Source organism: Papio anubis, chromosome 4 (genome assembly GCF_008728515.1).
Source record: "Papio anubis isolate 15944 chromosome 4, Panubis1.0, whole genome shotgun sequence".
Classification (NCBI taxonomy): domain Eukaryota; kingdom Metazoa; phylum Chordata; class Mammalia; order Primates; family Cercopithecidae; genus Papio; species Papio anubis.
Window position 1 is genome coordinate 169904708 of NC_044979.1, and position 26337 is coordinate 169931044.

At 47.4% G+C, this 26337-nt stretch overlaps 2 protein-coding genes across 7 annotated transcripts; one reads left to right on the forward strand and one right to left on the reverse strand.

Moving 5' to 3' along the window:
- The first annotated feature begins 751 nt into the window (after positions 1-751).
- Positions 752-26159, forward strand: SMIM11A (small integral membrane protein 11A). Of its 6 annotated transcripts, XR_002520830.2 has the most exons (5): positions 752-867; positions 4993-5103; positions 11307-11473; positions 25500-25566; positions 25816-25979. XR_002520830.2 is itself a non-coding variant. In XM_021935534.2 (4 exons), exons 2-3 carry the CDS (start codon positions 5092-5094, stop codon positions 11469-11471), a joined length of 177 nt encoding a protein of 58 aa, XP_021791226.1. In that variant the 5' UTR covers positions 752-867; positions 4993-5091; the 3' UTR covers positions 11472-11473; positions 25500-26159. The 6 variants fall into 6 exon arrangements, 5 of the variants coding, with proteins under 5 accessions (XP_021791226.1, XP_009200559.1, XP_003895575.1 ...); XM_021935534.2 differs by having other exon boundaries at positions 25500-26159; XM_009202295.4 differs by lacking the exons at positions 25500-25566; positions 25816-25979 and adding an exon at positions 23117-23601.
- Positions 23525-24578, reverse strand: FAM243A (family with sequence similarity 243 member A). Its single transcript, XM_003895527.4, has one exon. It carries the CDS (start codon positions 24477-24479, stop codon positions 23724-23726), a length of 756 nt encoding a protein of 251 aa, XP_003895576.1. The 5' UTR covers positions 24480-24578; the 3' UTR covers positions 23525-23723.
- Positions 26160-26337: the final 178 nt, after the last annotated feature.

Genomic DNA, 26337 nt, shown 5'->3' on the forward strand with positions numbered 1-26337 from the left:
AACCAAGCCCTCCACACCCTCTACCATTCTAACATAACCACAAAGAGTCCTGATGGGATTTGGAGTTACACTGCCTGGGTTCGAATCTCAATTCTGCCACTGCCAGTCGCGCATTTTCTATTGCCAGCCACCTTACTCCCCCCGGCCTCAGTTTCCTCATCCTTAGAAGGGGAGCAGAGCACATGGTGGTAACTCCCTGCACATTCCTCTCGTTCCTTGTATTGCGTGCCCAGTTTGTGCCCCCCCCATGGCGCTAGCACTGAGTGGGCTCAAACTCTGCAAGCGTTTACTAAGCATGTTGACTGAAGAAATGTGGGAACCTAGTACCGGGGCACCATACCGTTACCCCAAAGGAAAATGCATGCACTTTGTCAGAGAAGACGAACACCGCGTCTGGAAACCTCTTAAGGGCACCCACATGTCCTCGGCTGCAGACAGCAGCGAGGAGACACCCAGGTAATGCGAGACAGCGGAAGGCGGAGAGGTCCCGCGACAACCCACCCTCCAGCTCAGGTGAGTTCAGAGCGAGAACACACCGTCAGGCTTTGACAAAGGCACCCGATCCACACCCCAGCGCCTCCCCACCGGGTCCTACGTCGACTTCAGCCTCCCGCCACAGGACCGACAGCTGCTGGCCAGGGCTGCCCGCCTGGGCTCATTGCGCCTGCGCATGGAGCGGCGCGCCCCAGGACGGCTGCCCGAGCCCACTGCGCCTGAGCACGGAGTAGTGCACCCAGGTCGGCTGCACTGGCCCATTGCGCCTGCGCACGAAGTGGTGCATTTCGGGACATGTAGTTTTCCCCGGCAGGACGGTGGAAGTCGTGGTTTGTGTGCGGCCTGGCGCGGAAGGCTCAGCCACCGGGATCAGTAAGTGTGTGACGTTGGGTTAGGAGGGTGTGACCCAAACTCCAAAAGCTCTTTGGGGTGCTGCGATCTCGCGGCCGGCCCTGCGCTCGCGTTTTCCCTCCTAGACAAAAGTCGGCGGGCGCCCGGTCGCGCCGGGGCGGGGATCCGGAAGGTGAAGGCCGCCAGGACCCACAGCGGGGCGCCCCAGCCGGACCCGGCAGTCGGGCGCCGTCAGCCCGCTGAGCAGCATGTTCCGGCTGGCACGTGGCCCGGGCGGGGCCCATGATTGGTTCAAGGCTAAGGTGTTGGTCTCCGGCGGGTCTAGGGGGACGAGCAATCCTCTGGAATGGTGGGGGAAGCGATGACAGCCCCTGGCCCTCATCTTCCGCTTTGGGGGATGGGGGGGTGGGGAGGGCAAGTGTTGCTCCCTGAGTGTTGGGGGAAGGGGGTGGGGAGAGGACCCTGAACTGGCCCCCGGGTTACCCAGGAGGAGCTGAGGCCCAGAGAGGTTCAGCGACTCGCCCAGGGTTGCACAGCGAGCACAGGCACCGACGTTGCCCTCTGGGGCCTGGACTTCCAGCAGGGAGAGACGCAGACACCTGTCATCGCTTCTTGGCGGATCCCTGAAATGTTGAGTTGTGGAGTCTGGGCAGCTGAGATCGGGCAGGGCTGGTTTCTTGAAGGTCAAGGCCCCCGTGTAGAGGGCCAAGTCATGCCCAAGGTTCACCTGGCAGCCCCCTCCCTGGACCTACCCCTCCTTATGATTGGGTGAAGGGTTGGGTGAAAAGGGTAGAGACCGGGAATGAGAACAGTTTCAGAAAGTTCAGACAGAGGGCGCAGCGTGATTAGTGACTGGAAGGAGACAGCAAGCAGTAGACTGATCCTTGAATTTGTTAGGTGTGCCAAGAAGAAAAGGTATTAATAGATTGTGGACGACACGTTATCCATATTGCTTTAGTTGGTCTAATCAAAATAAGCGAATAGCTTTTTTGTTTCTAAGAGAAACCTGACAAAGGAAGACAGGGTATTCTTGCAGTGAAGGAAATAGAAATATTTGGAGTTGTATCTAAGCCACTTGTTACTTTTGTGTTTTAAGCTAAGATCGTGGATAGTTCCAGGGAAAGTTAAAAATTTCCCGTACTTCATAGATTTTATGCCCCTCAAAAACGTCCCCACCTTGTTGGCTTTTGCAGTTCAAGCCTCAGATACCAGCTGCCTGTTTTCTTTTTTTTTTTTTTTTTTTTTTTGTTTGAGACTGAGTCTGGCTCTGTCGCCCAGGCTGGAGTGCGGTGGCCGGATCTCAGCTCACTGCAAGCTCCGCCTCCCGGGTTCACGCCATTCTCCTGCCTCAGCCTCCCGAGTAGCTGGGACCACAGGCGCCCGCCACTTCGCCCGGCTAGTTTTTTGTATTTTTTAGTAGAGACGGGGTTTCACCGTGTTAGCCAGGATGGTCTCGATCTCCTGACCTCGTGATCCGCCCGTCTCGGCCTCCCAAAGTGCTGGGATTACAGGCTTGAGCCACCGCGCCCGGCCTGTTTTCTAATATTGCATTGGGTGTACATATGGCAGCAGAGTGATACTTTTAGCTTTTTTCTTCTCATTTGCCAAAGGCTCTATGAAAATGGCTGGCTTGGGCATGTAATTGAAGGGAGGTGGGGAAAAGTGGTAATTCAGAGGGAGTGGGTGGAAATGAGCAGGGCAGATCAGGGTGGTTCACCCTCTTGACTCCCACCTCACTACAGCCCTTCTGCTGCTATTGCGGATTAAATATGTTTCTTTCCTAAAGAGCTTGAATTTTATCACTCCAGGTATGAAGTTGAGGTAGCTGCCAGTATATTTTGGCAGTCAGGTTCTGTGATATCAGAGAGGATGGTGAATTGTGAATTCCAGAGTTGCAGAATTGTTCTTTAGATTCTGATTGTTTAAATGACAGCACTTTGGTTGAGAGGGTTAATGACTTACCCCAGGTCATATGCCACTCCATGGGTGCCACCAAGAGTAGAGCTCAGATCTCCCGTTCTCCTGGTCCTCAGGCTACTGATCTTTATTCCCTGCCCTGCTGTCTTGGAATGACTGCGTTTTGCCCTGGATGTCACTAGCCTATATCCTTCAGCTTGGCGTGTCCAGTCATGGAAGGAGAGAGATTTAACATAACAAGAATGGCTGACATTCAGTGCTTTCTATGTGTTGGCCGTGGTGCTTAATGTTTACAGTCTAATCTGCAAGAGAATTTACAGATGGGCAAGTTGAGGCTGAGAGAGGCCAAGTGACTTGTCCAAGGTCACACTGCTAGTGCACATAGCACGTGTTTTCCAGAGGGCCAGACCGCTGGATGGTTTTTCATTCATTTCCTCCTGTAAGATCGTTGGACCTATTTCTTGTTCTTGACTTTGGGAATCAATATTCTACGTACATCAATTCACTGGGTATGCAGTTTTGTCTCAGAAAATTTTCAGGGAACAGCCAGACTCATCTACTATATCTGTATACAACTCAATTAAAGCAGAAATTGTAAAAATAAAATTTGTAAGACCTTTAACATTTTAATATACAACATAGCTATTCACTAAGATTATTAGAGATACTCAAAGTGAAAATTGTAGCAACAGGTTATAGCATGTTAGCAGCATATTTCTTTAGGGCAGGTCAGAATCTGCTGCTCTTTAAAGACAAGTGGGCCATTTACACATGAAGGTAACGAGCACGTTCAGCCACCATCATTACAGTTAAACAGAGCTACGATTTAAATTCCTATCGCTACCTTATCTGACTTTGAAGAAGTCATGGGGAAAACTTGGCTACCTTGTGCCAACTGCTAGCTTATTTTCAAGATATTATAATCTTGAATAGATGGGAGATCTTTGTAATTGAAAGTTTTTAAAAAAACATCTTGCCTGAAGTTCATCTTCTCCCCGTTCTAAAGGCCTCTGACATTTTCAGCCACTTTTCTTAATTATGATGGTAAGTACATTTCAGAAGTGTTTCCCTGACTTTTGAATGCAAAGCTCTCTGCCTGTGTCAGGATAGTGCCAAGGTTAGAGCCCTGGAGCCAGACTGGATGGGTTCGAATCCCAGGCCCCCCTGTGAGACCCTCGATGTGTTACGTAAATTTTATGTCCTCCTCTCTAAAGTGGAGGCAGTAAGCTGTCTCATGGGGTAGTTGTGAGGGCTAAATGCCTTAACCCGTCTAAGCACTTTAGCCACCTTTTTGTGTCTGACACAAAAAAGTTAAGCTATGATTATTGTGCTATAAAGCACTGAATTTCAGAAAACGTAGGGGCAGTGAACACGATCTGCTTGACGCCTTTCTTCACCTACAGATGGGACTGAAGCCCCAGTGGAAAGTCACTTACCAGAGGGTGTAGGTTCTTCATCCAGAGCTCAAGTCTTCTTGGGGTATGTGTCATATTCTAAGAGTAGTGACCTACAAGACCTTGGAGGGAATCCCAAGGCTTGGGCTGCCTGCCCTGCCTTCTTCCTTCCATATGCCACGGTGTGGCGTATGACCTGGGGTAAGTCATTAACCCTCTGAACCAAAGTGCTGTTATTTAAAAAATCAGAATCTAAAGAACAGTTCTGCAACTCTGGAATTCACAGTTCACCATCCTCTCTGATATCACTTCCTTCCCCATCTTCTACTAGGTCTCCCTCAAGCTTTAGAGAAGATTCTGCATCTGAATTGCATCCGACAGTTTTTCTGCCCTATCCCTTATTCCCTTGCTCCCAGATCATCTTTGAAAAACCAAATTGAACTTAATTGACACTCAGAGGACTTGACAAAGACTCACTCCCAAACGAGCTTGTGTTTCGGTCTAGAGGCAGGTGGAGGGACGGATTTTAGACTTGGGCTCTTAGGTCCACAGATGAATGGGATGGGAGCTCATGTTCCCTCAGGAGAGATGCTGTGCTGCTGGGGGCTACAGAGAGCTGCTGAGGAGAGCTTTCTGCTCAGCAAGGGCCAGGCCTGTCTGGGCCCTCGCCCAGCCCATCCACTTCCCACCAGTCTCTCAATCGCCTTGTCAAGGACACAGCCCACCTCTCTGCGGAGTTGGCTTTCTGTTCCCATGCCCTCTCTCCATCAGAGAGACACCTTTCTAAGCTGGTCTGCCCTAGGAACTCCAAACTGTCCTGTTTCTTCCTGCCCAGATCAGACCTTCCAGCTCCCTGGACTTGACCTTCCAGCTGCCTCTCATGTACTTGTCTGTTGGGGGTTTGTGTTGATCAGGAGTGAATTCACAGTCTACCATGAACTGGAAGGTGAGTGTAGTTTTAAATATTTATGGCTTGGGGTGTTTTTCTTCCTTCTGATTGTGAAAATTCAGAATAACAGTTCTATACAAGTAGACTGATTAAAAAGAAAAAGTAGGTGAAAGCATAATATTTATGTTTCATTTTAAGTTAAAACGTAAATGTACATTTACTCACTGGACTTCTGGAAGAAGGCCAGGCCTTTTCTTTGAGTGTACTTCCACTAACTTCAAATCTTCCTCACTTTTGTTATAAAAACTATATACCTTTAAAGCTTTACCTGCAATTTTGCATTGTGCTTTCTTTTTTTATGCTTTTTTTTTTTTTGTAGAGATAGGGCTCCACTATGTTGCCCAGGCTGATCTTGAACTCCTGGACTCAAGCCGTCCTCTCGCCTGAGCCTCCCAGAGTGTTGGGATAACAGGATTGAGCCACCGTGCTCGGGCCATTTTGGTTCCTTTAAAGTAGATGCAGTGGACTGAATATTTGTGTTTCTCCAAGTACATGTGTTGCAACCATAGTGCCCAGTGTGATAATATTTGGAGTTGGAGCTTATAAGAGGTAATTAGGTGATGAGGCTGGAGCCCTAATGTTTGGAAGAGTGACTGTATTAAAAGGGCTCCAGAGCGCTCTCTTACCCTCTTTCTGCCGTGTTGGGGGTACAACAAGAAGCCAACCGTCGGCAGTCTGGAAGAGGGCCCCGCTAGAACCCCCTGTACTGCACCCTGATCCTCAGGCTTCCGGCCTTCCAAACTGTGATAAGCACCTCTTCAATAAGTCATCCCGTCTGTGGTCCTTTGCTCTAGGAGCCTGCATTGACTGAGACAGTGGATTAAGATCTTATGAGCAGTGCACACACAGAATCTTTCCAGCATTTCACGCTCTTCCCTCACCTTTCACAGTTGTCTTGCCAACAGCATTTTTTTTCCAACTCAAACTTGAGTCTTTCAAAGCATTCAACTTAGTTTTCATAAAAACTCTTGCTTTATACAGTCATATTTCACAAGTGTGATGTTTAAATAAGTTATGGAACATAGCACCAAGTACAACTTAAATAAACTGGTTGGCGAGTAAACACACCTGACCCCTGTGAAACATTAGGTTCAACTGGCGGGAGCAGAAGTTCAAGGGCAGCCAGGGAGTAGGTCAGCAATCAGGTTTCACCGAGAGAAAGGAGAAGGTCGTTGTAAGTCCCGGAAGTCAATAAGGTGAGGTGGAGGTTGTTTAAGAGAGCAGCCACTAAAATAATGTTTATTGTAGTCACTTTGCAAAGTCTAAAATCAAGCAAAAGTTGTACATCGTCTCACCATCTAGAAATGGCTACTATTAACAATCTCGGTATATTCACTTTTTCTGTATATATGTGTGGCGTGTTTCCATACATAGGATCTTATTCTGTGTGTTTTTTTCAATTATTATAAGCATTTTCTTCAGAACATCCAGTGGTTTTCTATCGCAAGGAGAAACTGGAAAGGTCTGGAAGCAGGATCCGGGAGGCAGGAAGGTAGCTTTCCCATCTTCCCCAGCTCTGTGGGGCGAGGGGCTTGGCAGGCCCTGCAGGAGGGCCGAGGGCCCAGGACCCGGTGTAAGTTAAAGATGCAGAGTGAGTGTTCTGTGAAGGGTTGGAACATATAGGAGAGTTTGTTTAGAATGCCTTGAGGATCAGAGCTCACGGTGGAAAGGTTGGGAAGGAAAGAAGAGGCAGTGAGAGGATGGAGAGGGGAAGGAGCGGAACACAGTGTGGGCCGAGGTTTAGGGAGGCCATTCGCCCACTGCAGTGGCTAAGTCAGTAGAGGAGAGAGGTAGTAACTGGTACTAAGGGCTAAGGTTCAAAGCATTAAACCTAATGCCTCAAGGCTGTGTTTCTCACCCCTGAGCACTAGTTAAGGCAAGGATTTCGAGCCCGACTCCAGAGTTTCTGATTGGGTAGATCTGGCTGGGGCCTGAGAATTTGCACTTCTCACAAGTTCCAGGCAGGGCTGGTGCACACTGGTCAAACGCAATGCGTGGGGAGTTTTCCTCTTTAATTGTGAGTGACACCAACCCACGTGACCACTCGGGCCAGTCTTGCTTGTGACAGTTTTTTCTGCCATCAGGAACAAAATCTGCCCAAACCTTCCCAGCTTCTGCACCGTGGCTTCCAGGGAGCAGCTTTGTGTTTAAACACAGCCCCATCTCATGTAGTGTTAGAAAGGAATGGCCCCAGGCCGGGCGCGGTGGCTCATGCCTGTAATCCCAGCACTTTGGGAGGCCGAGGCAGGTAGATCACTTTGAGCTCAGGAGTTCGAGACCAGCCTGGACAACGTGGCGAAACCCTGTCTCTACAAAAAAATACAAAGGTTAGCTGGGCATGGAGATGCGTACCTGTAGTCCCAGCTACTAGGGAAGCTGAGGCTGGAGAATTGCTTGAGCCTGGGAAGTGGAGGTTGCAGTCAGCCGAGATCATGCCCCTGCACTCCAGCCTGGGCAACAGAGTGAGATCCTGTCTCAAAAGGAAAAGAAAGACATGGCCCTGATTGCAGAGAGCTGCGGAAGGTGGAAGGTTTGGTAGCCCCCGGTGCATCTGGTGGCCTTCCCCCTCTGGCTCAGTGGGCCATGGCCAGCAGTGACAGTCTACAATGCTACCTGTGCATTAGCAACAAGTGTGGCCCCATTATTTAAAAACTTAGTTATTCGCTGAGGCGGGCGGATCACGAGGTCAGGAGATTGAGACCATCTGGCTACACACGGTGAAACCCTATCTCTACTAAAAAATACAAAAATTAGCTGGGCGGGTGGCGCCTGTAGTCCCAGCTTACCGAGGCTGAGGCAGGAGAATGGCGTAACGGAGCTCTTGCAGGAGCCAAGATCGCACTCACCGCACTCCAGCCTGATGATGGGATGCAGACTACCCCCAAAAAAAACTTAGTTATTCCCATTTCACAGGTATTAGGGTTTTGTTTTTAAAAGTTAATGTAGATCTGGGCCAGGCACGGTGACTCACCCCTGTAATCCTAGCACTTTGGGAGGCTGAGGTGGGAAGATCACATGAGCCCAGGAGTTCAACACCAGCCCTAGGCAACATAGTGGGACCCCATCTCTCCAAAAAATCAGAAAAAATTAGCTGGGCTTGGTGTCATGTGCCCGTAGTCCCATCTACTTGGGATGCTGAGGTGGGAGGATGGCTTGAACCTGGGAGGTCAAGGCTGTGAGAAGCCGTGATCATGCCACAGTACTCCAGCCTGGTTGGAGTCTCAAAAAAAAATTCATGTAGATCCAGTCTACCCTGGCAGCATTCATTTTCCTCCCCGAAGGTCTGTATGTTTCAAGAGATGTAAGGGATTTGTTCAAAGGAAATTGGAGGAAGGGGTTTCATACCACTGAAGGTTAGTGCCTAAGAGGGGGCAGGAAGGGGCTCTGGAGCCCTTCGCTTTACCCTATGAATGTTCTTGACCCCTGCTGCCCTTGTGCTGCATCCTTCTCAGTCCACACTTCTGCCTCTTGCCGTGCCTCTCCACTGCCTGTAAAACAAAGTGAACACTGAAACCTCCCACCGGCGTCCAATGGCTGATATGTTTCCATTTCCACGCATTTTCTAACCTCTGGATGAGAGAGTACATTCCTGCAATTGCTAAAGCTAAGTTTCCTATTTGGATTGTAGATAGCTATGGGCAGTAATGTGGTCTTCATTATATTAATAATAGGGCCCTGGCCAGGCGCCGTGGCTCACACCTGTAATCCCAGCACTTTGGGAGGCCGAGGCGGGCGGATCATGAGGTCGGGAGTTGGAGAGCAGCCTGGCCAACATGGTGAAACCCTGCCTCTACTAAATGTACAAAAAATTAGCCGGGCGTGGTGGCACGTGCCTGTAATCCCAGCTACTCGGGAGGCTGAGGCAGGAGAATTGCTTGAACCCAGGAGGTTGCAGTGAGCCGAGATGGTGCCATTGTACTCCAGCCTGGGTGACAGAGCAAGACTCCGTCTTGAGAAAAATAATAATAATAATAGGGCCCCATTGGTTTATTCAGAGAGACTGAGAAAGCTGGAAGAGAGTAGCTTTTCCCAGTGTGAGTCAGTGCGTCAGGTAGCCTGGAAAATCCTAGTAAACAAAAAGAAGTTTATACAACAACATTCTTTTCATAGCTGGTTTGTAGGCATGGCACCAAACCTTCACCTCTAAAATGCAAACCTTCAAGGAAACAGGATTTCAAGGTTTACTGGAGGGATGGGATTAGCCTAGGTCTGAGGGAAGAAGAGCCTGGAAACGAAGTCAATGTTTAAAGCTACTTATATTTACCAGAGTAAAAAGTTGAAAAGTTTCACTTTCGGAACTTTTTCAGTCTTTTATACTGATGCCAGAGTGATCTTTCTGAAGTACATGTGTCGTGCTTATTCTTTACTGTTAAAACAATTTCATGGTTGAAAACTATTAGCTAATTACTGAGTGTTCTTGTGTTCTTACTGTTTTAGTAAAATTGCAACGATTTAAGTATTTGCATCCCTGCCTCCTCCCATGATTTTCATTGTATTTCTATCATATCATGCTATATCCCTTCTGCAAATATCCATACATAACCAGTTAAATGATTTCAGAGGTAGCGAGTCCAGTTGCCTCTGGAAAATTCAGTAGCCGAGCCATAGTGTATTTGCATATTGTAAATGTGAAGTGGATGGGTGTGAGGAATGAATCATATACAGTACAGGACAGTGTGATGCTACAGAGTTGGGCTTTGGAGCATTTGGAGCTGGGTCGGGCCCTGCCTCGCTGACTGCTGGCCTCCCCGCCTCTGCATTTTCTCAGCTCCCCCACAGTCAGGACGAGCCATCTGCTTCTGGAGGTGGCTAAGGGCAGAAGGGAGAGAGCCGCGTAAGGCAGTTTGCACGCCGTGAGTTCCCAGTCTACAGCAGCTGATGCTACAGCTTCTAAGTGTGAAATCCACATCTAGTTCTGAGTCATAAAGAGTTTCGATACAATCATAGGAACATTTATCTACATACATTGTGATTTCATGAATTGCAGTTTATTGAAAATCAGGCTTCAGTGGAAGGGAGACTGGCCCCGGGGTTAGACTGTCCTTCCAACTGGCTCCTCACGAGGGAGCTGTGGGACGCCTCAACCGTTCAACCTCCAGGAGCTCTACTTTCCTTGCTCATATAAACAGCGGGTCGATTAGGTCCCCTTGGAAGTTCTTTCCACCCCCTGGTCCTATGAACATGTTGTGCACACTAACTAGGTTCAGATCAACTTCGGTTAGACTATAAGAGGGAGGTGCACATGTATCCCCCGTGGTGGAATCTCATTCGTATTTCATATAATAAGTGATTGGCAGAAATAAGGATTTCATTGGGATAAAATCCTACCTGGTCCTCTAAAATAATGATTGCTCAAGCAAAGCATACCTTTTCACTATTTGGGAGGGAATTTTTAATCACACAAAAAGTACATGATTATCATTCAGGTCATACGAACCATGTGTATGGAACTAATATTTGCTTTGAGGTACTATTGCAATATATAGAATTTCACACACACAAAAACCTACTAGTGCAAAGAGTGAGTAATTCAAATCCATAGTTTTTCCCTAGACTTTATTTTAGTGAATGGGGTTGCAAGAGCAGTTAGGAAGTAGCTATGTTTTAATGTTTTGACTTCTGTTGTGTTTTATTTTACCGTCAATTGCCATTGCTAATGAGTCTCTAGAAGCAAAAGAAAATCCCAGAATACTAAAGCTGCAGTTTCCAGAAGCAAGGTCTGATTCACTCTTACTTTGCAGATGAAGGGGCAGGAGCTCAGAAAGCAAGCAAGAAAAGAGCTCATTGCCTGACCCAGGTCACAGTCAGTCGGTGGCAAAGTAGAGCTGTGACCCAGGCCTCCGGGCTCCAGCTCCTTTCACTGGATCTGGCTGCTGCCTCAGAAGCAAGGGCCTGGGTGATCAGCAGGTTGCACGGTTGAGCTGTGAGAGACCAGAGTTATCACGCCTGTAGATGACTGGTGATCCCCTCCATGAAGCCAGTTGCAAGCAAGCAGCAAAGAGCAGAGCTGTAACTTGACTGTTGGTCCTATGTGGATAGAGACCTTTTCTGCCTGGTCTCCCATGTAGCCCCAGCCCCCTATCCTCGTGCCTGTTGCAGAATAGGTGCTAAGTAAATATTTGTTGACTGAAGGAACATAAGAGAAACCTCCCATGTCAGTGATGGAACATTTAGTTAACATGGCTTCTTTCTTCTTGAAGGTTCTTGAGCATGTGCCCCTGCTGCTGTATATCTTGGCAGCAAAAACATTAATTCTCTGCCTGGCATTTGCTGGAGTGAAAATATACCAAAGAAAAAGATTGGAAGCAAAACAACAAAAACTGGAGGCTGAAAGGAAGAAGCAATCAGAGAAAAAAGATAACTGAAGGTGAGTCCACAGTACCCGGCCTTGCAAGTGGGAGCTGGCCAGTGGGTCAGCGTGACCGACCAGTGAACGAGAGAGGTCTGAGACTTCCCTGTCCTTCGGGTCTGAAGGGCTGCGTGGGGGCATGTGGCCTCTCACCTGTTCTAAGGTAGAACCGCTCCATAAAGGGCCAGGTGTACAGATCCTGGTCCTGGGATCTGAGTGCTGCTGAGCCAAGGCGCACGGAGGATGAGTTCATCCTTCTCGAAACCTGCAGTGGCAGTGGTTCTTGCCAGGTATTGGGTTAAAAATTGAGGACTTAATGACAGCTGTGGACCTTCTTCCCAGAGAAGCACACATGCTAAAACCGTCTGCGTTTGTGTGTGGGGAGAAGTTTGCAGAAGTGAGGCGTCCAGGAGTACAAGACCAGCCTGGGCAACACAGCAAGACCCCTTCTCTACTAAACATTGTTTTACAAATCTAGCCAATGTGGTGGCATGCTTTTGTAGTCCTGGCTACTCAGGAGGCTGGGGTGGGAGGATTGATGGAGCCCAGGAGGCTGAGGCTGCAGTGAGCCGAGATTGTGCCACTGCCCCACTCTAGCCTAGGTGACAGAGTAGGATCCCATATCTTAAAGGTCATTTGAAATTCCAAGATTAAGAAACCCTGTTATCTTTAAGATAAAGTCTGACTGCATGGTATGACAAATAAATCCCTTCCCAGTCTGGTCTTAACCCAGACCTCATTTGCCACTTCTCTCCACTCCCCATCCCCCTACAGGCCATTCCTCTGCCACCATGGCCTTTGGCCTTGCTTATTAGGTTCTTCCCAAGGACCTCCTCACTAGGCTTGAGGGTGCAGTCATCATTGTCACCTAGTGCCTATCACAGTACACACTGGCGGGCTTAGAACATACTTGGGGAGTTACAGTACATCAAAGTACCAGAAAGTTACTGGTAAGCCCCTACAGATTTAACACATGACAATTCACAATTACCTTGATTCCAGTGTGTTGATGCCGTTTCTTCACTTTGCAGGTTGAGTGCTGTACTTTAAAAATCAGAGGATTCAGCAAGGTGTGGTGACTCATGCCTGTAATCCCAGTGCTTTGGGAGGCAGAGGTGGGAGGATCATTTGAGCCCATGAGTTCAAGACCAGCCTGGGCAACATAGTGAGACCCCATCTCTACAAAAACTTAAAAAAAAAAAAAAAAAAGCTTAGCCTCACGCTTATTGGGTGTGGTGGCACATGCCTGTAGTCTCAGCTACTTGGGAGACTGAGGTGGAGGATGGCTTGAGCCCAGGAGTTCAAGGCTGCAGTGAGCCATGATCACACCACTGCACTCCAGCCTGAGTGACAGAGCGAGACCCTGTCTGAAAAAAAAAGGATTCAAATGTGGTGGTGGTGGGGTTCTAGGTCAGTGGTTCCCAAACCTGGCTAATGATCAGAATTGCCCAGGTGTTTGTTTAAATGAAGATTCCCAGGCTTCAGCCCAGAGAGATTCCATAATGGCTCTGGTTAGGTTTGGGTGTCTGGGTTTTTTGTTGTTGTTTTTAGGATATGGGATCCTACTCTGTCAGCTAGGCTAGAGAGGTGCAGTGCCACAATCTTGGCTCACTGCAGCCTCATCCTCCTGGGCTCAGGCAGTCCTCCCACCTCAGCCTCCCGAGTAGCCAGGACTACAAGAGCATGCCACCATGCCGGCGAGGTTTTTAAAACAATTTTTAGTAGAGAAGGGGTCTTGCTGTGTTGCCCAGGCTGGTCTTGTGCTCCTGGGCTCAAGCGATACTTTCACCGCAGCCTCCTGAAGTGCTGAGGTTACAGGCGTGAGCCACTGTGCCCAGCCTCTGCTCTTTTGAAAACCCATTAGATAATCCTTAGGTTGTCTTCTCAGCAACAGGTAGGAACCACTGGGCTAAGTGGCCTCCCAAACCCAGCCCACTCTGAGATTCCACGCTTCTGTCAGTAGGAATACCTTTGCAGTGCCGTCAGGCTTGTTGAGGCTAAAGGCCTACTGATGAGGAATAGTAGCAACACCTACTGAGTGATTATTCTGTGCTGGGGACTTTGCTAAGCATTTCATGCACAACCGTGTTATTCAGCCCTGATGACTCTGTGAGGCATGTTCAGATTGAAAGAATGGCTCACTCTACATGGTGAAGAACAGAACCAGAAATCGATCCCAGGTCAAATGCATTCAATCAGCACGGCCAAGCCCAAGCTGCACTACCTTCCTGAATACAGGCAAGTGAGCTCGTAGGGACGCTTCGCTCTCTGTTACCCACCCCTTCTGGCATCTGCGCACTTGCTGGTCCTCAGTGAACTGTAGGCTTTTGCTAGATAGAAGAAGTTACTTACTTTCTTTTTTTTTTAAGGTGTTTTATTGACTGAAATTTAGGAGTAGGCATTACGATGGGGAGGAGAGAAATTAAAAAGGGTGAGGGAAGGCAGTTTAGATTAAAATGTTGCTGATTGAATTTATATTCCTGACAATCCCCATTTTGTGTGCTAAACTGATCAAAGGAAGAAAAGATGAGATGGAAGATCATAAAGGCGTTGTCCCTCCCACAAGCATCACCAGAGCCCTGCAGTTAAGTCAGGGCTGGATGGCTTAGAAGCAGCTCAGGGAGCTGGGCTTCTTCTGTAGGCTGGCAGCTTCTTAAAGACTAGAGACTTCCTTCAAACTAAAAGGGTTTTCAGGCTGGGCGCGGTGGCTCACACCTGTAATCCCAGCACTTTGGGAGGCCGAGGCGGGTGGATCACTTGAGGTCAGGAGTTCGAGACCAGTCTGGCCAATGTGGCGAAACCCTGTCTGTACTAAAAATATAAAAATTAGCTGGGCGTGCTGGCACGCACCGGTAATCCCAGTTACTCGGGAGGCCAAGGCGTGAGAATCACTTGAACCTGGGAAGTAGAGGTTGCAGTGAGCCAAGATTGCGCCACTGCACTCCAGCCTGGGCGACAGAGACTCTGTTTCAAAAAAAGTAAAAAATAAAAGGGGGGTGGGGTGTTTCAGATGGAAGGGAAACTGTGATACATTCGTTAATAAATAGACTTGAGCAATCGACTTGAGTGGTGTCCGCTTGTTAAGTTTAAATGGCTGAGCAGAGGTCTTTATGCTGAGCAGTAAACCTCAGGTATACTCTTATCAAACATTTCCTACTCATCCCTTTGGTTTTCCCTTCTAGATTCTGCCATGTAAATGTCAGCTTGAGTGGACTCCAGCTGAGAAGAAAGAGAAGAAATACTTAATTATTGAATACATTGTCAGAGGATAAACTCCCAACCTAGACCTTGCACTTACAATAGTGTGAATTTGTCCATGTTTTTAAAAGAACCAGTCCTGGCCGGGTATGCTGGCTCTTACCTGAAACCCCAGCACTTAGGGAGGCCAAGGCAAGTGGATCGCCTGAGGTCGGGAGTCTGAGACCAGCCTGGCCAACATGGTAAAACCCCATCTCTACTAAAAATACAAAAATTAGCCGGGTGTAGTGGTGCACGTCTGTAATCCCAGCTACTCAGGAGGCTGAGGCAGGAATTCTCTGCTTGAACCCGGGAGGTGGAGGTTGCTGTGAGCCTAGATTGCACCACTGCACTCCAGTCTGGGCAACAGACCAAGTCTCTGTCTCAAAAAAAAAAAAAAATTAAAATTGAAATTAGAAAAATAAATAAAAGAACCAGTATTTTGTTTACTAAAATAAAATGCCTTTGTAAAAAAAAAGGTGTCGTGGCCTTTGGAATAAGTCAAATTGTATATCTCTTTCTCTTTCTCTTACACAGCACCCTCCACCCCATGTTGTAAAGGGGGGTGGTTTGTAAACCCACAGCTCCCCCGCCATCTCAAGCTGGGAATTCCCAGGTGAGTGGCTTCCACAGAGGACAAGGTGGTGCAGAAACATCTGCTATGGAGGTGGGGTCCCCAGCACTGGGTGCCTCGGCCAGCTACCCCCGACCCCGGGTCCCCTCATAGGCTGTCCTCCATACCCTCCTTTCTCCTCTTTTCCTCCTACAGGTGCCAGAGCCCTGTGAGAGTGTTTCAGAGTGTTTTCATTGTTAGGGTGGAGGGAGGCTGTGTGCGTCCAGGTGAGCTGGCCCCGGGGCAGTCGTGGGAGCCCACCTGTGTGCCTCAGAAGTCCAAGGCGGGGGATCTGCTGACCAGTAGACACTCATGTGCTAAACACAAGTGCTCTTCTAGGCTTTGGGATTTAAAGCTACACTTTGGAATTTGTGGAAGATCTGGCCATCTTGGAAAATTAGGTAGAAGATGACATAAGGGCTGGACTAAACCACTGATCATGCCAGCGGTGCCCACGGCTTTTCTGTTGTTTGTTTTTGTTTTTTTGGAGATGAGGTCTTGCTGTGTCCCCCAGGTTGGAGTGCAACGGTACAATCATAGCTCACTGCAGCCTCGAACTCCTGAGCTCAAGCTATCATCCCACCTCAGCCTCCCGAGGAGCTGGGACTAGGCCCTGCTAATTTTTTTATTTTTAGTTGAGACAAGGGTCACGCTGCACTGCCCAGGCTGGGTGTAGGTTTTTTGTGAAGAGCATTTGGGAGTTTTGTTTTTGCTTTGATACTTTTCCTATACACTCTTCGACCACTAGGGGGAGACGATTAATCACTAATCGAAGGGATTTTGTTCGTTTTTTATGTTCTGAGTTTTTTTGTTTGTTTTTTTCAATAAAGAAGGAGTTTAACTGAAGTAAGGCAGGCCACGCAGGAGATGGAGTTATTATTCACATCGGTCTCTGAAGGCTCAGAGGTTAGGGGTTTTCAAGGTGGAGTTCTTGCTATCATTCCACTTCTTAGGTACATAAAGTCGGTAGATGTGTAGTTTGATGTTAAATTATTGGTCAGATGCATGCACTGCTGGTTGTAGAGACTGGTAAAGCCCACTAGCAGGACCCCACCTGGACCACAGTGATCCCACAACCCTCTGGACCATGACCGAGAACAAACACAAAGGACCTGAGATGTGTTGCAAGGCCAGAAGCCGACATCCGCATTCTCCACCCACGGAGAGCCCCAGAGTCTCTCATGCACATCCTGCTTGATCATATTACACACATTCACACATTCCGAACACATTTGTTTGGTTTTCACGCTTACAACATACTAGAAACGGGAAGGAAGAAAGACTTGTCAGCAGCAGAAATACCTTTGAGCAAGAGGGACGGTCTTTGAGAAGCAGACTTGAGAACTCACCGTGTGCTCTTCATGTGCCAGACACTGCAGCAGCCACAGCGTCCCACATGGGATGCCGCGTGTGATGATGTTATGCTCCTCGTGATGACCTCAGGCATGAAGAAGAGGTTCAGCCGTTTCACAGTCTGTTTAACAAGTACATACATAACCCAGACGTACATGAGGAATCTCAGAAACCAAATAATTCAAAGAGTCTGGGATTCTTTCAAAGGAGTTGCCTCTGCCCAAGCTTTCTTCAAATTCTGTCTATAGGGAAACATAGCTGTCAATGTCTCATTCCCGAAGCCTTCCAGATGCCTGGATCTTTAGAGTTCCCTCCCTCACCCTGAGCTGAGTACACAAATGTTCTGGAGGTTTGCTTAGTGCCCTGCTCTGTGCCGGGCCCCACAGGCAGAGGTGGCAGGTACCCAGGCCTGACATTGGAGAGCTCCTGCGCCACTGCCGGAAACACACACACCGTCACACCGTGAGGGAGCTCCCCGGTGCAGGTCTCATCTGTGTCACAGTGAAGCCAGAGGATGGACGGCGGAGAGTCCAGGAGAAGAGAAAGGAGGATGGATGTTCAAACATGAGCAAGCAGGAGAGGCTGTTTAAAATGCAGACCCTGGCCTGGTGCCGTGGCTCATGCCTGTAATCCCAGCACTTTGGGAGGCCGAGGCAGGAGGATCACCTGAGGTCAGGAGTTTGAGACCAGCCTGGCCAACATGGTGAAACTTTGTCTCTACTAAAAAAAAAAATTAGCTGGGTGTGGTGCTGCATGCCTGTAATCCCAGCTACTCGGGAGGCTGAGGCAGGAGAATTGCTTGAACCCGGGAGGTGAAGGTTGCAGTGAGCCGAGATCACATCACTGCACCCCAGCCTGGGTAAAAGAGTGAGACTCGGTGTCAAAACAAAAAAACTAAAAACTAAAAATAAAATGCAGACTCCTGGGCTGGATTCCAGGTCCAGTGCATCAGAACCTACGGGAGAAGGACCAGGAATTTGTGATACGAACATCCCCAGGCAATTCTTGACCCTCCTTTTGAGACCTACGCTGTAAAGGATGGGTAGAGGGAGAGGCAGCAGGAGCCCAGCCTGGGAAGGAGCCATGGGGGTAGGTGGGAGGAGGGGCAGGAGAGAGTGTGTGCGGCAGCAAATCATTCAGCCCTTACTCCCCAAGAACTCACAGCAACCTGCATGGAGGGTAATGGTATCATTATCCCCTTTTCACAGATAAGGAAACTGAGGCAGAGAGGCCCTGCCTAAGGTCACCCAGCTGGTGGGAGGCAGAGACAGGCACCAGCCCTCATGGTCTCACTGGGACTGGACTCTTCACAGCTGTGCTTTCGAGTCTGAGCCAAGTAAAGAGTAAAGAGAGGACTAGCAAGAATTTTTGTACTTCGAAGTCTGGGACATAAAATCTTCAAGACATCACAGTGACACGATGGTGACAGAGGCCAGCATTGCTGGAAGGATCCTTAAAAGGGACAGGATGGGCCCTTCTTCCTCCCTTTCTCCTTTTTGGCTGCTGGAATACTAATGCAATGGCTTGTTCCACAGCCACTTTGGACTCAGAGCTGTCTTTGAGACCTGAACCAAGTCTAGGACAATGGAGTAAAAAGATAGGATCCTGGGCTCTCAATGACTATGGATCCATTATTTCACCCCTGAACTGATACCTTGATACTTCTTATTTTTGGTGGTGGTGGTAGTGGTGTAGCTTCTATTTCGTTGGCATCTCTGTGATCTATTCATAATTCACCAGTTTTAGCTGAAACATGGAGCCAGATAGAGATGGGCTCAAGGGCTTCCTGATAGGAAGACTTGGATTCTGGTCCTGACCCTCCTGTTACTACTGTTATGTACGTGGTTAGGTACAGGTTAGACCCCAGCCTGGCCTTTGTAAAATGAGCTCAATGATCACTGCCCTCCCTACTGTACAGTGTTCATCTGAACTGAATGAGGTCAAGCATGTAAAGATGGTTTGCACGTGGCAGCACAATCACAAATGGAAGGGTGTATACTGCCTGGGTGGGCAACTCAGCCACCAGTTGGCCAGGCAGGGGCTCCATCCAACCCAATTGGATTGAGCCAATGGCCAACGAATCCCATTTGCTAATTTACCTCTTGGCTCCTTCTAGGGACAGCAGTTTCCTAATGTACCTCCACCTTGGAAGCCTCCTTGGTCCGTGGGAGGGAGAGGGGCTGTGGGTGTTAGTGATGGGAAAGGTCAGAGAGGATGGGATGTTCCATCAGCCAACCACTCAGAAGGAGAATAATGCCACCAACATCAGGAGCTCTCTTCTAGTGGACATGTCTAGAGATACGTGGCTCAGCTCGGCGTTGCTGCTTGTGGTCACCCGCTCTTGACTAAATACAGTGCTCTAAATACGGTTGCTCCCAAAGAGACTGTGGGCTGTCCTCACCAGCCGTCCTGTCCCACTCCCACCAGAAGAAACCTCTTCTTATTATTAATTCCTTAACCAATTGCAGATATTGCAGATGGTCTTCAAGGAAATGCCAGAGAACAAAGTTTCCTCTGATCAAAGTATCTTAAGATGTGTCTACTCTCATTAGATGCCAGTGATAAAAAGGAACAAAAGTTTTTCTCAAAGAATGTAAAGGAAATGAGATCAGTGATGATAGGTCTAATTGTGGACATGTTTGCTTCGACCTTAGCATGGACACTCACTCAGTGGGTGCCAGACATGATGCAGTGGCTTGGCGCAGGTTATGTGATGTTTTGTTTTGTTTGTTTGTTTGTTTGTTTGAGACAGAGTCTTGCTCTGTCATCCAGGCTGGAGTGCAGTGGCACGATCTCGGCTCACTGCAACCTCTGCCTCCCGGGTTCAAGCAATTCTTCTGCCTCAGCCTCCTGAGTAGCTGGGATTACAGGCATGTGCCACCATGCCAGGCTAATTTTTATATTTTTAGTAGAGATGGGTTTTTGCCATGTTGTCCAGGCTGGTCTCGCACTCCCAACCTCAAGTGATCTGCCCACCTTGGCCTCCTAAAGTGTTGGGATTACAGGTGTGAGCCACTGCACCCGGCCAGGTTATGTGATTTTAAAAGTCCCACTGTATTTTATTAAGGAGTTGATTGAGCCTCAAGGAAGTAAAGCAACTTATCCAGAACATATAGCTACGAAGCTAGAAACTCAAGATTCCAACTAGGTCCATCCAATTCCAAAAGCCCGGTTAATTTTCTATTACTTTCTATGGGAAGTTTTCAGGTTTAGTATAAAGCAACATTTCTTAATTATGAATACAATCTTATGTAACAAAATTGCACATTAAAGCGTAGTCCTTTTGATCCTTCTTTCTTCTTTTCTAATAGTTTTACAAGGCCTCAAAGGAATAGAACTCTAAATCTGTTTTATTAAATTGCTTTAGTTTTCAAACAAAAATAGCTCCTGTTGGTTTATCTTTAGCTGTTAACCTAAACACATTCCTTTTTTTTATCGCTGCAAAATAATGTGTATTTAAAAGATATTCTGTCTCCTCTTTAATATTATGTGGAAATAAAATTTTCTGGTGTCCAGGGGGAGTTGGCCATTTTGACGACTGGTGTCTCATCTGAGGTCAGAGGTGAGCCTTGCAACATAGAAATGACGGGGGTGAAAAAGGAAAAGCTCAGCTTCAATAACTGAGCTAAGCACGGCGGTGAGGAGCACAGGCTTCAGAATCTCACAGCCCTGGTCCTTGCCAGCGCCTAGTTTCCTTACCTGTAAAACAACTGACAGGATTAAGAGAATTAAATTCTAATAGCTGTGTGTTAGTGGCGAGGCAGCATGAATAATGGCTCTAAGTGTGAATTCTGGGTTGATTCTCTCTGTGCCTCAGTTTTCCACATCTTTTTTTTTTTTTTTTTTTTTTTTTTTGAGAGGGAGTCTCGCTCTGTCGCCCAGGCTGGAGTGCAGTGGCACAATCTTGGCTCACTGCAACGTCCACCTCCAGGGTTCAAGTGATTCTCCTGCCTCAGCCCCCTGAGTAGCTGAGATTACAGGTGCTCGCCATCACACTTGGCTAATTTTTGTATTTTAGTAGAGATGGGGTTTCACCATGTTGGTCAGGCGGTCTGTTGCCACCTCAAATGATCCGCCCACCTCGGCCTCCCAAAGTGCTGGGATTACAGGAGTGAGCCACCGCGCCCAGCACTGTTGGTGCTACACACTGAGTGTAGCTGTTGGTGCCTATTATTCCAGAACCCCGAGAGGCGTGGCATAAAACAGGATGTAGGGCAAAACCCACTCATCTCCCAAAACTCAGGCCACCCACACATGGGCCGGCACAATGAGAGCACATTGAAGTGACCAGGGAAGTTTGAGTACCATGGTTAGCTCTCAAGGAACTTAAATCCTAAAATGTACATGAAATCCTGAGGGAAAAAGACCTCACAAATATACCACACAATAGAAGCTGTTTCTGGGTTAATTGCCAATGAGAAATGCAATATTTCTATTGACAGAGCAAGACTTCCTTTAGCACCTGTGGCTTGCTGAATAGTGGCCACCAAAGATATCAAGGTTCTGTTCCCTGGAACCTATGAATGAGAGTCGAGACTCCTATCTTACCAATACATTTGGTAAATGAGCCACCCAGCCACTGTTCCCTCCTTCCCTCCCTTCCTCCCTCCATTCCCCTCCCTTCCCTTCCTCCATTCCTCCTTCCCTCCCTCCTTCCATTCCCTCCCTCCTTCCCTTCCTCCCCTCCACCTTCCTCCTCTCCCCTCCCTCCCTTCTTTCCTTCTTCTCTCTTTCTTTCTTCTTTCTCTCACTCTCTCTCCCCTCTCCCTCCTCCTTCGCCCCCCTCCTTTCTCCCTTCTCCCTTTCTCTTTCTTTCTGTGACAGGGTCTCACTCTATCACCCAGGCTGGAGTGCAGTGGTGTGATCAGAACTCACTGTAGCCTCAAACTTCTAGGCACAAGCGATCCTCCTGCCTCAGCCTCCTGAGCAGCTGCAACCACAGCCACTATACCTGGTTTAATTTCTGTTGTTTGTTTTAAGTCACCAAGCCTGTGGTAATTTGTTTTCAATAGCCATGACAAACTAATATAGCACTGTTGACTGTCAAGTGAGGCCTGCAACAGTGGAAACTTTATAGTTCTGAGTGGTCAGCTGTTTGAGGTGTGATTAATCTCCAGGAAAAATGTTACCAGGATTCCCTTTTTAACCATGACAAAATACTGTGGAAGTCCACCACTTAGTTGCTGAAAAGCACTGAACATTCGCCTTCATCTGACAAAGTCTTTCTGAATAATACAGGGAGGTTCAGGAGGGAAAGAAGGCAAGCAAAGGATGGGATGCCTTCTGCACTTGGCTGTCAGGAAATTCTGGGTAGAAATTCTTTCTTTCTCTCTCTCCCTCTCTCTCTCTCTTTTCTTTTCTTTTGTTTTTGAGACAGGGTCTGACTTGTTACCCAGGTTGGAGTGCAGTGGCGTGATCTCTGCTCAGTGCAACCTCCGCCTCCCAGGGCTCAAGTGATTCTCCCACCTCAGTCTCCTGAGCAGCTGGGACCATAGGTGTGCACCACCATGCCCAGCGAATTTTGGTATTTTTTGTGGAGATGAGGTTTCGCCATGTTGCTGGCCTCAAACTTCTGAGCTCAAGTAATCCTTTCACCTTGGCCTCCCAAATTGCTAGGATTACAGGCATACGCCACTGTGCCCAGTCCAGAAATGTTCATAAATTTTTTTCAAAGACCTTATTTTTTACAGCCATTTTTTAGATTCATGCAGATTTGACTGAATTGAGTGGGTGCCCCACCACCCACCACCACTATCAACATCCCATATAAGCTTACAAGGTTTTTTTTTTTCTTTTCTTTTAGAGACAGAGTTTCACTTTGTCACCCAGGCTGGAGTGCAGTAGACAAACATAGGTCACTGTAGTCTCCAACTTCTGGCTCAAGTGATCCTCTTCCCTCAGCCTCCCAAGTAGCTAGGACTATAGATGCATGCCACTCAGCCCAGCTATTTTTAAGTATTTTTGTAGAGATGAGGTCTTGCTATGTTGCCCAGGCTGGTCTTGAACTTGTGACCTCAAGCAGTCCTCCTGCCTCGGCCTCCCAAAGTGCTGGGATTACAAGTGTGAACCATTGTGCCCAGCCATAAATTATTCTTTTTACATGCCTCAGAATGATTACCTCTAAAATTACTGTCTGAATATACATAACCAAGAGTGAATTTTATGATATGTTTAATGGGGGTCAAGCCTTTTTCTATAAAAGTGAAAAAGACAACGACAAATTCTTACAACAGACATCGGCAGCAGCCCCAAACCTACATGGGGGGTGTTGTCCCAGCTGCAAGTGGCTCAGCTACAGGGTTTCGAGATGAAACTCCACGGCACAGTCTAATGACCTGCTGGGCTTCCTGGAGTTAGTGGGGAGATTGGCTGAATAAGTGGTCTCTGCAGACCCCCATGCATGCCACCCCTTTGCCCACCATAGCCCACTTGAACCCACCACTGTCATAACTTTCCAGGTCCTAATTGGGACCACCTACTCCCCTTGGAGGGTCCGGATGGAGTCTTCCCTCCACGGATGCCTCTCTCTCATCCTCCACCACTTTGCCGACAAGGAAGGAAGGATAATCGGCAGGAGGGAGTCTTGCTTGGTGACCATCTGGACAATACCTCACACATGGCAAGCTGGATGCCTGTGGGTGACTTTGGTGGGTGGAAACTGGTTGGCACGCTATTTAATTTGGGCTTTTTGTGGGATGACTGCACACTGGTTCTCTTTTTTTCTCAGACCTAAATTTTGACCACACAACCTTTCAGCCTGCTCACCCCTGCTTACCGCCATCCTCCTTTGGGCTGGGTTAGACTAATCCTCCCCTTGACAAAGCCTTCAAAGCAGCCTTCACAAGGTAAGAGTCGAGACCCCTATCTTACCAATACATTTTAGTGAAACTTCTAGTAAACTCAAAGTGCTTGCCAACATCCTTAGGAACAAGCAAGTTCTTGCAGCGCCCCTGTGGGGTCGCTGTTGAAGTATCTTTGGCTGCAGTGGTGTAGAATCCATCTCAACAGAGTTGACGGTAAAGACCAGACATGTAGCAGCCTCACTGCTTGTTGGAGGAATCGCCCTTAGGAAAATTTCCCAAGATAGTAGTTTTCCCATCTCCGTACTTTGCTAGTTAATGTTCTCCACTTGCTTGGGTTTATCCTTTCAATTCCTTTGCTAATTAAACTGCTGAAAAGTATACATTCGTAAGAATAGACACTGTCAATGGACTGCAAACAAAACTCTTTTCTGTTATTGATGATAAACCATTTCAGAGAAGACCAGGCTGAGTCTAAAGGGTTCAGATAATTACAAGGGGAAGGCAGAGAGAGTAGTTCATGGCCATAGGACTTGGCCACCTCTGGGCAACACGCAATGCTTGCTAAGTTAATGACTGTAGGGATATAGAACTGGCCCTCAGCCTCTCTGTCTTCCTTTGGCCTCTGCTCTTCCTGCTGTCTTCTCTCTTTGACCACGATGACACACTTTCCATAGGCCTTCCTCACCACATCACAGAACTCAGAGAAGAGGCTGTCTTCTGGTTTGATACACAGCTCATCTCTTAGGAACATCCGATATTTCCAAGGCACCCATCCTTGACTACCCGCAGCGTGCACAATACACCAAGTTGGGGTTTGTATGAAATATCCATCACTAATATCTTCCCCAGTTACTAGACTTTCTGAGATATTGGTTTCCCCGAAATATACAGTCTTAAATCCATCATACTGCAGCGTTCTCAGTGTTTTCAGATACTGGAGGCATTGCTTCCTCTTGATGCCATCAAATTGACTTCTGATAATGACGTTTCTTAAAAGAGGGCTTGCAAAGCGAGGCATGGTGGCTTCTCAAGTGTTTTTAAAAGCTTGCATGTCTGCATCTGGGGAGAGATGGCAAGTGGGGATGATGACCTCATAAAGGGCTTTCTTACAGCGGTGCCAGTCCTACAGATACACTTCAGGTTTCAAAGCATCATGGAATAAATACTCAGAACAACTGCCTTCTGACCCATAAAATATGGAAATTGCAGATGCTACCCATAAAAAATGCTACTTTGACATCACTTCTTCAAAAGGTCTGAGACAGAAGTTAGCAATCTATTAATAGTGATGAGCCTACCCATTTGGCTTAAGATGGGGAGAAATGTTTACATTCATTTATCCATTTCAAAAATATGTACTGCCTACCTGCTATACACCAGGCATTGTGCCAGACACCAGGGGTATGGTCATGACACACCTAGGGAGTCCTGGACTTACGTGTTGTGTGTCTGTGTATGCATAGAATTTGTGCCAACTGCCTTTCCATTTGCACAACTAAGAGTGATTTTTTCCAGTGGCAGAAGGAAGGTATGGCAAATAGCAAAATAAAGTCAGTCTGCACACCTAGCTTCCACTGGAGCTTGCAGGTATTATTATTATTATTATTTTTTTTTTCTGAGAGGGAGTCTCTCTCTATTGCCCAGGCTGGAATGTAGTGGCGCAATCTCAGCTCACTGCAACCTCCACCTCCCAGGTTCAAGTGATTCTCCTGCCTCAGCCTCCCAAGTAGCTGGGATTATAGGCGCCCACCACCACGCCTGGCTAATTATTTGTATTTTTAGTAGAGATGGGGTTTTACCATGTTAGCCAGGATGGTCTCAATCTCCTGACCTCATGATCTGCCCGCCTTAGCCTCCCAAAGTGCTGGGATTACAGGCGTGAGCCACCGTGCCCACCAAGAGCTTGCAGTTATTGAGCTAATTCAATACCTCACCTTGAAAGCACTTTTAATTTTATATACTCAGGCAAAATGACAGTTTGCTTCAATCTCTAATAGTCTCTTCAATTTCCTTTGTATTTTCTTGCCTCTTTAATCAGAGCTCAAGATGTTTCATAAAATGGGCATGAAGGATTCCCTCAAATGAAGATGTAGACAAAATGATTGGTGAGGTCCTTTGCTCTACTGTTGAATGGAGGAGGATTTCCCCCCCCCACACACACAGGGGTTTTCTTGGAGCTCAAGTTTGGACAACCCCAGACAGTAAGATAATCTCATCATGGTAAAGTTAATAAGAAATATGTGGTCTCCAGACAGCCTCTCCCGGAGGCCAGGATCAGCAGGTTTGGGTGGATAATTGGCTTGTGGTCATTTTCTCTTAGGATTTTTCTTTTAGTAGTGGAAACTGTTTTTCAGATCAAATTTGGATGCCAACTATGTGGAACAGAAGTATGGCTGCTGTGGTTGAATTGATCCCCCTGTCAGCCACACCCTTTGTCTCCCCCTACCCCAAGGGACTCTGTGGCCTGGAACCGCAGTGTGAAATGCTATATAGTGCAATGAAGTCAATTCTAAGACAAGAGTTCTTTGCCTCTCTCATCTAACTTTTAGTTATGGAGATGAGACACTTGTTCAGAAGTATGGAAAAGTATATATAATATGTTATCTTTTAGATATGTGTGTAAATATGCATATGTATACAATGTGCTTATATTTTAACGCATAAACAACATGAATAAAGCAAACACTCTAGACTTCTCCAAATGTATCTTGTTTTATAGTTTTCACTTTGGAAAATGTCAACATTTTTACATTAAAAAATATTACTCAGCCATAAAAAAGAATGAAATCACGTCTCTTGCAGCAACATGGACAGAACTGGATGCCATTATTCTAAGTGAAATAATTCAGAAACAGAAAGTCAGATACCACATGTTC

Bases quoted from the DNA above. Each gene is read 5' to 3' on its own strand.
- FAM243A (XM_003895527.4), bottom strand. From the start codon at position 24,479: ATGCCTCGCTTTGCAAGCCCTCTTTTAAGAAACGTCATTATCAGAAGT.